Source organism: Phaenicophaeus curvirostris, chromosome 6 (genome assembly GCF_032191515.1).
Source record: "Phaenicophaeus curvirostris isolate KB17595 chromosome 6, BPBGC_Pcur_1.0, whole genome shotgun sequence".
Classification (NCBI taxonomy): Eukaryota; Metazoa; Chordata; class Aves; order Cuculiformes; family Cuculidae; genus Phaenicophaeus; species Phaenicophaeus curvirostris.
In genome coordinates, this window is record NC_091397.1 from 27,749,159 (window position 1) to 27,761,328 (window position 12,170).

The 12,170-nt window shown below is 37.4% G+C and overlaps 1 protein-coding gene across 4 annotated transcripts in view; it reads right to left on the reverse strand.

The window, feature by feature from the left end:
• Positions 1 to 850: 850 nt before the first annotated feature.
• The window catches only part of ICA1 (islet cell autoantigen 1), a 64,578-nt gene continuing 53,258 nt past the window's right edge, over positions 851 to 12,170 (reverse strand). For 2 of the 4 annotated variants that reach the window (XM_069859681.1, XM_069859680.1), the window contains 5 exons: positions 11,508 to 11,570; positions 11,350 to 11,391; positions 8,180 to 8,461; positions 3,024 to 3,119; positions 851 to 1,354 (listed from right to left, as the gene is read on the reverse strand). In XM_069859681.1, coding sequence (XP_069715782.1) covers positions 1,233 to 1,354; positions 3,024 to 3,119; positions 8,180 to 8,461; positions 11,350 to 11,391; positions 11,508 to 11,570 — 605 coding nt within the window. In that variant the 3' untranslated portion in view covers positions 851 to 1,232. The remainder of the gene's footprint in view (positions 1,355 to 3,023; positions 3,120 to 8,179; positions 8,462 to 11,349; positions 11,392 to 11,507; positions 11,571 to 12,170) is intronic. The other 2 variants (XM_069859683.1, XM_069859682.1) reach the window with 2 other exon arrangements.

A 12,170-nucleotide genomic window follows, 5' to 3' on the forward strand; every position in this document is an offset into this window, starting at 1 on the left:
TCCAGTGTGGGTACTTAGTTATCTGACTGTGAGACAAGGATTATCTACTTGAGTATACAGTTAACAGGTACTGAAACACTTCACCAATGTAAACCAAAAATTAACTGAATTAAAAAAAGCCTAATACAATACATTGCAAAGCAGGTCCTACATGGTACATACAGCAAATACACAGAACTTGTGCCAGCAGTCGCTTAAGATCATATCCTTTTTACCTTACCCTGCTGTAAAAGGAGGGTGGAAAGAACACCAAGTGAGTTCAAATTTTCTTACTTTCCTGCTGGATTGCTACTCAGAAACGGTGTGAGGTAATGATATGAATTATTAGGTACTGTCTAAAAACTGGTCGAATGTTTTATATTCAGATACTTGTTATGTACCAATTCAACAGCACATCAGCATTCTAGTAGGAATAAAAGGTCTTTTTTTGGTCAAAATCATTTTATTAAAGAGTTAATGTCACAACAAGCTCAAAATAACACATGCTTCAGAAATAAATTGGATGAAAAACTCTGAACAGAAGTATGAATTCTCTGAAGGCATGGTAAAGAATCAGCTGCAAGAAACTTCTGCAACAGGTGCAAATTCTGTCGGTGCAATGGAGAAAAACCTCAGAAAAGAAGCCTGCTGGGCATGACTTTGGTTTATGTAGCGCAGTTTGTCTAATAAGTTAAATCAGAAAGGGCACAATTTCCATGGCTGCACTGCACAGACTCCAATTTATTTCTTCAATAATGAGCCCCAACACAGATTTTTCACTGTGAGTACTACCAGAACAGATTTAATTGACATCTCAACATAGCAGTAATATATATTATATATATGATAGATGTTTGACTCGTGCAGCCTCCTCAGTTACATGATTTATTTTTATTTACTCAAGAAAAATTATAAAAAAATAGGTTTGCAATTTGTATTTCACTCCAGTGTTAGCTCTGCACCACCTCAGGCAAAGACAGTGTTTCAGCAGATAATCTAATTTGGCAAAAAATCTGCCCTAATTCTCAACCTCACTTTTTTTGTAAATCCACATAGAAAATAAATGAGAACTCTTTATACAAAACAAGAGCAAATAACTGTACCTCTATAAAAGGGGATTCATTCCCTTTTTTTTTATTATCATGGCACATACTTTATAGTTTCACAACAGCATAATAATTTTCATTTAGTTTCTTTAAACCTCAAAACAGTGTTGATGAACAGAAGAATGTGAGTTACCACAGGCAGCTGTCTCATGCATTAAGCAACTCGTGTTCTTTATCAGTTTTCCCGACAGCATCAGGATTGGCTAACGGGTCAAGGTCAGCAAAAAGACTGAACCAGGCAGTCAAGTCTTTAGGATTCTTTGTAGATTCTGGCAAAAAATAAAACAAAACACGAAAAAAAAACACAGAAAGAAAAAAAAGAGAAGTACAGACTTGTCAGCAATTTTAAAACAAAACTGACTTAATGTTTTACTGAGGTCAAACAAATGCTATGCTATCTTTTAATTTATTACTAAGGGCACATCTGACAAGAAAATATGAAAAAGTGATGGCATTTTAAAACACTGCCTTTAACAGAATATGGAACTTTAGCAAGACTGAATGTTTTACATCTGTTTGCCTTTGTATTTCGTATGGTTCCTACTACGCTAAGTACAGGAACACTTTAATTGAGAATAGAAACAATCTTGCCCTGCCTAGCATTTTTTCATAAAAGGTACTTTACTTCTGTGTGCACCTGCATGTCTGCAAGGAAGTAAAAGAAAAGTGAAGGCAAATTTTACTTTCAACCTCTTTTGCAGGACTAAATTCCTCTGCCTAAATCCAGTTCATGTGACTGTTCTGTCACCCCCGTGTACGGCCACACAGGTTGTTACTTATGTGGAAGGAAGTTTTAAATGGGAAGGTATTGGCTGGAAAGAGTGAGTACATGTGACAGCCAGTCCCAAGTACAGCTTCTAGTACTAGGGCATATTTTTTTCATGGATACAAAAAAAATGTGAACTAGGAATATGTTCCAACAACTGTTGAGGTATTGCACCTATGTTGCCTGTATTGACATACAGATTTCATAGAGGCCTCCTTCCTTCTCTTATTCCAACAGAGCAGATGTTCAGGTTGAAGGAGTGACAACTTTGGCTACTATGAAGGAGGTACAGACAAAATATACTCTACATGGCATGACTTTCATATAGATGTCTGCAAGGCTAGAGTATCTGCCACTTTCATAAACACAGATTTCAAAGTAGTTGAAGCCTTTTCCTTTTTCTGGTGAAGGTACCGTGGCTCTGGTATCACGCTCACTTCCAAAACAGTTTCCAGAACACCTTAATCCTCTTTCTTTTTATTGCTGAACTGAAAAATGCCAGTCTTTTAATCCCTAGAGGCAGGGCAAGGAATACGCACTGCTCCTTTCTTCTGCACTGAACAACTTTGACATAGTTTCTGATCGAATGTGAGTGCACAGAATAGGCAACAGACTGGCAGTAAGGATCCAACATATTCCTGGTTCGCTTATCCAGAAAACCCTAGTAAAAATCAGCAGGGCTTGTCTCAGTAGCTGGCAGGACTATGCATTCTTGGCTCAGTTGCAACAAGTGAATTCAGTTGCAAACTGATGATTACTTATATGATGTATGTTATCAATAACATTTGCAATTAGGGTTTTTCTGCCTTTTCAGCAGCCTGCATTTTAGCCACAATGTCCTCCTAGAGCTTCAAAACACTGTCTAGCTTGGAAGAAGTGCATGCAGATGCTATACTGTGACTTAAAATTAAAGCAGTAAAAGAAACTGTAGTTTCAGCTCACTCATGATAAATTACTCTTTTGACGTACTCCTAGCACTGAAGCCTACCAAAAAATACACATACATATCAATTCAATGATGAAACAGAGTAATTATTTAGTGAGCACAAATTTCTTAACTACTGAAAAAATAGGTTTTATTACAATAGAGTAACCCAGAAGACGAGAAAGATACCAGAGTCAAAGCCAAAAAGGAAAAGCAAAGTAACTGAAAAAATACACGACTCTATCACCTTTCATGGGTGTCTTGTTAACATTCCCATTCAGGCTGTTTGGTTTCTGTGCTGGTTGTGGTATAGGTGGTGGGTTCATACTGTTAGGGGCCCATCCTAAAATTCAATAATAAGGCAGCATTAGCATGAAGAATTAATTTGTTAACTCTGACAAACCATTGTCTGGTAGCACAATGCATGTATCATATGATGAAGCAGAATATTATGTTTACTGTTACAGCTGTTTGTGTCTTTACTCACACAGAAGAAATCAGCAATCAGACAAGCAGCATTCTAGAAGAGAATATCTGTAGATCAGTTTCATTATCTCTAGATTCAGGCAACTGCACTCTTTTCAGACCTTTAAACTGGCTAAAAAAGATTTTTTTTCTTGTTTTAATTTTTTTTTAATCCAATTACAGTTAACGATTGTTCACAGAAAGGCCTGTACATTAATCACGTCAAGCATAACTGTAGGGAGAACATCACCACTTACATTTGGGTTAAAATATCACACATACTAACAATTTTTCCTACCTTCCTTTACTTTCACAGTTCCAAAGACTTTAATTTCATCAACTGTTCGGAAAAAAACATATTTAGAGGCACTAGATTTTTTAGCTAAGTTTGAAATTATTAATTCTGGAAAAAAACTTGCCTGTGAAACACTTTGAAGAATTAAATTCAGGATGTGCTACTTCACATTAGCTTAAAACTAAGTTTTAATTGGGAGTATTTTTTTTGTTCTTCATTTGAAAGGATCTTCTCAGCAGAGAGAGAGTAACTGTGCAGGAAAAAGTAAAACTGAGTATTCACAATTCTTTGTTCTTACAGGCATATTCCATAGCCACAAAAGAGTAATGATAAATACAGTTAATGAGACAGGTGAGCTAGGATGGCAAAATGAACTAGAGGTGGCTTACCATGGAAACACGCTAGGAAAAACCAGAGCATTTATGTCCCTTCATTAAGATATTTAAATTCTTATGCTTTATCACATTTTGAGGACTAGAGGTTGCATTTCTAATTTCAATAATATCTCTTTAAGTGTGGTCTGATCAACTATCCATCCATCTCGTGGATCTAGTGTATCTAATTTTGCAGTACCATAAACAAGATATTCATCTGTGCACACAGTTTGCACTTCCTTATTCAGTCTCTTTTATCTACAAGTTTATGCTCTCACATCCTTTGCTACTTTCTTTCTGCTTCCTTCCCTTACTTTCTCCTCTTCCAAGAGGAGAAAGATGTTGACAGATGTTGCTACCCAGCATCCCAACAGTGTAATGGCCATGCAAGTCACATAAGCTCTTGGTCTAACAGATTATTCTCGTCACTCCCTGATCTTGGCCTAACTATAAAAGGTCTGAAGACCAAGCAGTGTTATTAAAAAGAAGCAAGAAGAGTGTATCTATAAAATCACATGAATTCAGAAGGAAATTCAATGTCACAAACATCATTTGTATCTCTAACGAAAGAAACTAAAACTTCTTTAAAATCTGGAAGCAGAGTGCTCATATATTTGCTCCAGGCAAAGGTGATAAACGCTTATGATCTAGCCTGTGCCCCTTAAAAGTGAGATTTTAGAGTTCAACCTTTCAAATAGGCAAATTTGAATCATAAATAATAAAAAGCATGGCATTAAGACTTCAGAATGCCATACTTCCCTGGGCATTTTCTCTGTCTGTGTTACAAAAGAGGAGAATGGCAGAGAACATCATACACCACTGCAGAAAACTGTAACACTTTTGTTTGTTTGGAGATGCATTGCACGGAAGTGCTTTAATATCTCAGTGGATGGCAATGGATAAATTAAGTGGCTGAGGCAAATAGGGCCATATCCTAATTTCATAGAAATGAATGGGAATGCTGCCTGGAAACTTCCTGTGCAAGTCTTGTGACTTCAGTGAGATGACGAGTTGGCTCCCTGAGACCTCACTGATGTTTGTTTACACCAATGTGACTGGCAGACCAGAGAGCAAAACACTGCAGACCAGCTAACTTCTTTGGAGCCTTCCTTCTGACTCCCTGGACTAAGGCTCGGTAAGTAGCACAACCATGAGAGATGCTGTGGTCTGGTTCTGTTGACTGAAATGCAGGTAGCTCAAGTGCCACTTAGGAAACATAAAAAACCTAACAACAGCAACAAAAACATCCAAACAAAAATATTCCAGAAACCACGTAATGCCTTCCTAATGAACTCACTCATCTATGAAGGTATTGGGAAAGACTGTTTATTAAATACTATAATGAATTATGTTTTTAGTGTCCACTCACAGTGAGCTACAAAGAACAACTTTGGCTTTTAAAAACAATCTGCAACCTAGCAATCTGAAAGCAGTTTTTTGCCCTGAGTCTTTTCTGGTTTGCCTGTGCACAGGATGGCTTCGTTACGTGACTAGACAAAAGATACTGCCAAGACAGCAAGGAAACCAAACAGCTTACTTTTCAGCCAGCATCTTCACAGACATTACCACAATTAAATTCAGAAATTAAAACAGTGAGCTGCACTTTTTCTTACCAACTAGAGCATATGAACATCGGGAAAATAAAGAGGAGCCCGTAGTGGTATGAACAAGCAAGTAAATGAGGCCATAAACATCATGAAAGAAAGAGAAAGGCAAGGATGTCTGAAAAAGTGGAAAGGCAACCAAACCACAAAGCTGTATCTGGAGGAAAACCCAACAGATTTCTTGGGAGCATGCTTTGTTTCTAATATATATGTATAGACACGCATTTATGTATTTTAAACCAGCACTTGGTAGCCCCATAACAATTCAAAGTCCCATTGTGCTAGATCCTGCCTATAAATACAGCCAGAGAACACTCCAAGCTGGGAGTTCCTGACCGTAATAGTTTATAACCTACATAGCATTGTGCCTGTTTTACAGATTAAGATCTGAGGCAGACAGAAAACAAAGCTCCAAAGATTTATGAGCGTGCTTAACATAAAATAAGTAAGTAATCCCACTGAAGTTAATAGAAAAGTTAATGTGCTTAAAGTTAAGCATGTGAGTTTTAAGAATCTTTATGATCTTAAGGCCAAATTCACACAGGAAGTATGCAACATTTAGGCTCCAGCATAGCACCCCACACAATAATTATTAGGCAATCCTACCAGTTAAGGGAAAAAGAAAGTGTAGGAGATGTATCACAAGTCCTCAGTAAAAATATCCATAATCCATATAATCTAATATTTCCAACTTGTATATTTATACTGCAGTTAGTATTTTGTTTAAAAATAAACAAGTGTCTGTTCCTAAATTAACTGATGAGGTCAAACTATGAAAGGAGTGCTGTGAAGTGAAATGAAATGCAGTTTAAGATTAAAGCCAAGATTTCTCAAAATATAAAAGAGAGAATTTCACCTTCTGTTAAAAAAATAAGGAACAAAAAACTTTAGAAGAAAAATAGTCTAAATAATGCATTTTACTTGGCAACTAGTCAGCTGGGAACATGCTGACTATCAGATATGCTGACTATTCAGCGATTAGCCCTGACTTTTCAGATGCCAGCAGATCAATTGCCGTGACCTGCGAAGCCCTTGGAAATCCATTTGAAAGCATCAATGTATTTTATTCTTCTAATATAGACTTATTCTTTTTCATAGTAAGAAATTATTTTGGGATACCACGTTGTCTGGAATGGATTTTTCATTTGTAGTGTTGCTTGAATACAACATACCTGAGTTCTGACTATGAAGTACTAACAGCACAGCCAGTGCCAGCGTCTTGTGAAGATGACAGTGATATCAACACCCTCAGAAAGGATACTCAGCCCTGTTTGCCATTTACACTTGAAGAATATATTTCCTTCACAAACACATTTACATTTAAAACCATGTAAAAATTCTGAAAAAAAAATATCAATCTCATAATATTTCTGTTGCTATTTTCACTAACTTGCTTAAAATCTATTTTTGTCTCTGTATCAAGAAAGGTGGCTTTCATTGTCCCTTTTTTTCCCCCTTCCAGTAGATACCATGTCTGCCTTTGGTCACAAAGTTTAATTTGACAATGCCATGACTAAACTTCATTATTTTTTTAGCTTATATTTTATGAAGTCAGATCCTACACTCTTCCAGTCCCTCTTCACTCTGTCATTCACACTCATATATGCATGTACCTCATCAGAAAGATGCATCCAAAACTGTGCATCATTGCAAATGTCACTCCCCCAGTTTCCATCTAAGTGTTGAATTCAGTGAACCCAAATACCTTGCTTTAGGGATGGTGATGGTAACTGTACTAATTATAAAGTAAATTTGACTTTCTTCCTCTAGCCAAGATGTACCAAGAAGCAGTCTTCAGGATGGAATCAGTCTGCTATCTTTCCTACTTCACTCTTCCCCGAATGAGATTTAAATTACCTAGGATAGAGCCCAAAAAGTCCAAATGAGCTCCTCAAGCTTGCAAAGCCCTGGGAGATACCTAGGCAGACTGTGGGAAGTACAAAAGTAGTTGCTGTTGTCTGGTTAACACCAGCCTGCCTTCCTCCCTTCCTCAAGGCTAAAGCAACAGCATGAAAACTCTGCCCTAGTTCCCCTTTTACTTTTTCTCACCCTCTAGCAGAAGCTTGGAAAACACAAGAAAAGGAATTGCACAGAAGAAAGGGGAGAGAAAGAGCAGCATCAGTAGATAACCAGGCTATAAGAGGAATCCACCCATACAGGTGGTTGCTAGGGTAAGAACAACCCATTCTCTCACTCATATCCCTACACAAAACAGCATGGGATGCTTTGGAAAAAAACAAAATTAAAGAATGCAATTGATTCTCACTACATTGTTTAAAACTCATATTCACACACAAAATACAGTAATCATTCTTGGTTCTTTGGCCCCTTAACAGAGACAGTAATTGTGATTTAAATAATAAAACCTACTCAAACAGAAAAAAAAATATCTTAAAGGCCTACAGAATACTTCATGAAACTCAATGTAAACATTCAAGATTGTAATTTTGATTTCAGGTTTTAGAGTACTTCATTCACAAAAACTGAATGAACAGGGCTAGAAAAACAAATACACTGTTACTTTCCTCCAGGCCACACCTTGCATAATTCATAATTCAGGGCATAACTTTAACTTCTGCCACTGCACTTCTACATAGCTGAAAGCCATACTCTTAAAAACCATACACTAAACCCAAATCACTAACAAAACAAGATAAGGTCTCACCATGTAAAGATGACTGCAGGTCATTCATGTTTTGGTCTAACAGCTGTGAGGGTAAGTAGCCTGATGATGCTGGTGTCACAGATGATGAAGTGTTCCCCACATCTCCATCTGAAGAGTTCATGGTGAGATCAGCAAGTGTATCCTGCCCAAAAACAGCTGTCCACTCTTTGCTGAATTCCCCCTCGTCCAGGGAGGAGGCGTTGAGAATCTCATTCAGTAACACCATGTCATCCTTATCACTAGCTTCTGGCTCCAAGGACCTCACAAACTGATCCTTTGCAGCTGTCTCAGAACAACAGTCAAGAGAAATAATTTTTTTACACAAAAGAAGTAACCTTTTAAAATATCCAATCTAGGTTTTGTATGTGAAGTGAGATGGAATATTCTTAAGTGAATATTTGTTGCTTTCTCTTTTAGACCCAATTCTCTAGGACAACTGGGCTTGTAGCTTATGCAACAAATAATTCCTTGATTATTTTACATAACCTCATGCTGTTAAGACTAATTTCTTATTAAAAACACTAGTACAAGTATACTTAAAATCTATTAAACACCACACGAAAATCATTAAATATTAATGATTTTAATTATTTAAAACATTTAAATATTTAAAACATTGGAAACGACTATTTTTATGTTGCTTTTTGAAGCATTGTCTGTTTCATTATATGCTTCAAAATAGTAAAAACTAATAAAGCTGTCAAAATCAATTAGTTTTGGTATATATTGAAAATAAATAAGAGTTGAGGATTATTCTAGAATCTTGTGAGAACATACTTAAGATCATCTTTATGACTACCTGACCAATGCTTGAATTTTTGGCATATTTCCGCATGAGCACAAGTTACTCTACACAGAGTAAGATTTCTACACAGTTCAATGCTGCAGTAATTTTTTTCCCCTCTTCTCTTAGGCTGCTGAGAAATAACTGAGGCCACTTCCCTTGTTGATTCCTCCTCCTCATTTTTTTTTGCACCAGGACTGCAGCTGAAGAAGCTCTTAGATCACTTGAGCCGTTACTCCTTAAATTTTTTTTTCCTATTTTAGTTCAATAGTTATATAAAATACACAAACCAGGATCGTAATCCATTTCTCAAGCTTATAAAATATATGGAAAGTGAAAGAACTATGAAGGAACCCTAAGTGTTATTTTACTTGGCAACATTTAGAGCTCCACTGGGGCAGTACACAGATGATAAAAACAGTGGTTAACAACTTTGATAATGTTATGTTACTGAAACCCAGATCAGTTTATCTTACTTATGCTTGTTCCAAATTTGTGGTAAGTTTGAAGAAGCAACTTTGGCTGAGCTCTCCAAGTTGCACACAACTTGCAACAATGTTTTTAACCCTTTTGGGCTGGGATAAAAGACTTATAATACCAAAATGGTTGCAACAGGCAATTTTATTTAAATGCAACAGCCTTCTCTGAAAAGTTTCTCTTTTAATAGCTGTAATAATTTATAATGGAATGGTTGAAGTTGAGTCAGAAAAGCATAGAACTGTGTTTTAAAATATGCTGATGAGTCAGCATGCACAGCAATGTACTAAGAAACAAATAAACCAACACATAATCTAAGGATTTTATTAATTACAGAAGTCAGCTCTGAGATTCAGCTCCTTTCTAATTCACATCTTTATATACCTCTGTACTCCTTGACAGGGCCCAAAAATTAGAAACAGAAGCATTACAAACACATCAGTTTTCCTGATGTTCCCCAGACAACAAGTAAAACAGCATAGAAGGGGATTTGCTCTCCTGAACTTTCAGGCTGCTTTCTCATCTTCAGAAAAACAGCCAAGAATGTTAACATTGTCCAAGCACATGCAATTCCCCCTAGCCATTCAGCAGGTGAGACAGAGGGGTAAATCCTTCTGTTTGGGAAACATGCCTGCCATTTCAAAAGCACTTAAGAACTCTGATCTCTACAGGGCTTCAACACCTCAAAACTGCTTTCAGGAGGTCCCTTTGTGAGTTTGGAAGGCTTGCAGGGGAGATGCAAAGGGAGCATCATTAGTAACAGACCTGCTAAGAAATACTGCAAATGCTGTACCTCACTACAAATGACACTTACTATAATGGAACAAAAGCTTTGCAGCAAAACAACTCAGAGCAAAGCTCTGCTTCACCTGAGCATCCCATTGCAGGAGTTCCAGTTTTACAGGGAAAGATAGTACAACATACAGTTTTACATCTGAAGAGCCGTTAGATCTTGCCGTAGTGTGTATGACCACCATCAGTGGAGTGACAGATCTCGTCTCAGTGGTCTTCCTGATCCTCCTGTGGGGGCAGCGCACCCCGGACAGGGGAGGATATTGTGCTCAGGCTGTCTCAAGTAAGCAGCATAAGTTCTACCCTTGTTTGCAATAAGGTTATCTTGAAACAGTCTTGCCTATTGAGATACTGCTGCACTCAAAATAATACAATATTCATTGACCTAAAGCCAGCTAGTATGCAAAATTAGGGCAAATGGCAAATATTGTAACATTAACATAGCCATCCTTATCTGATGTAGTCACCCCACAACTGCTTTTGTATTGACTTAACTATTTGACTAAAGAAAAGAAAAATAGACTTTTAACTTGCTTAGCTAAACTTGTATGATTGCATGCATCTGTACCTCCACTACAAAGGTCCAACAAAGAATGGAACTTAGTAAGGGGAAAACCAGAAGAAAAAAGGCCACTGTCAGACCATGCATTTATCTTTTTTACTAACCACAGAAAAGAAGCCATCACTACCTTATCTGTCCACAGATTAGGGCTGCTTCTGCATAGGCAGTTGAGGAACATTCCCTGTTTCTGCCTCCGTGGGTGATTCCCCACATGGGTAATCTTCCCACAGTGCAAGAGACTGCCCACGCAATCCTAAATTGATGTGTTTGCAAACGCCTTCTTCCTTAGCAGCCATGAAGAGAGTATTTTAATTACACTTTCAGTCTGACCAACTAAACTGCATAAAGAGATTTTTTTTTTATTTCCTTTACTTTACTTAGTGTCTCTGGTACGTATATGAAGTTGTGTTTCCTTTAACACCATTTAAATACAGCAGCTGAATAATTTCATTCAACTTTTTATATTATGAAATCAATTAAGACCTACAATTAAAATTGTACTTGGTGCTTGTAATTGAAAACCAGATAAAATGGACATGCATAAATGTTTCATACCATTTTCTTCAGGGTGCAGGTCTAATAAGTCATCTATGGCACCTAAGAGCAAAGAAAAAGAAAAAAAAAAGAAGAAAGAAAAGCAACAAAGGAAGGTCTGCAGTGGACTGACATTCAGCATGTACACATCTAAATGCAGTTTTCTTAAGTCTCTTCACCTGAGTTCTGCTTGTGGTTACAATTTCCTCGTAAGGTGGATATGACATCCTTGCCATCCTCAGCTGCATTTAAGATCCAAAACCATGTTAAACTGCACTTGGCACAAGACCATGCTTATAAACAATGTTACTTTAATATCAACATGCAATGGTTGTTGCTATTCACCTTTAAAGTGATCCTGGTCACAACAGATGAAATACCCAAGATACAAGCATTTCTAAAAGTGAGGCAAATTTCTGAATGATAACCTGGGGGGAATCTTACTTTGAATCACCACTGCCACAACAGCGCATCACCAGGCCTCGTGCACCCTTGAAGCAACAGCAAGAATCAGACAAGTCTCTGCTGTCCTCCAGAAGGTGACACACTTCTTTTAGAAGATTTTACTTTCACAGCACAGGAATGAGCACAAAAGTGGCCAGGACCTCATCACTCTCTAAATCAGCTATCTTGACAGTATATTCTTCCTCATGACAATAAGTCTTGGAATGGGGAAAAGTAATTTTTCCCCCAAAGAGCCTAGGTCAGGATACAAGTAATAGCACCTCTTCTCCTGCAGGTGAATAAATGGGCCAAGACCAATAGGTGGGTAAATGGATAGCTGAGAACTATAGGCTATCAGAGGCAAGAAAACACCACCACACCCCAACTGTAACTACCTT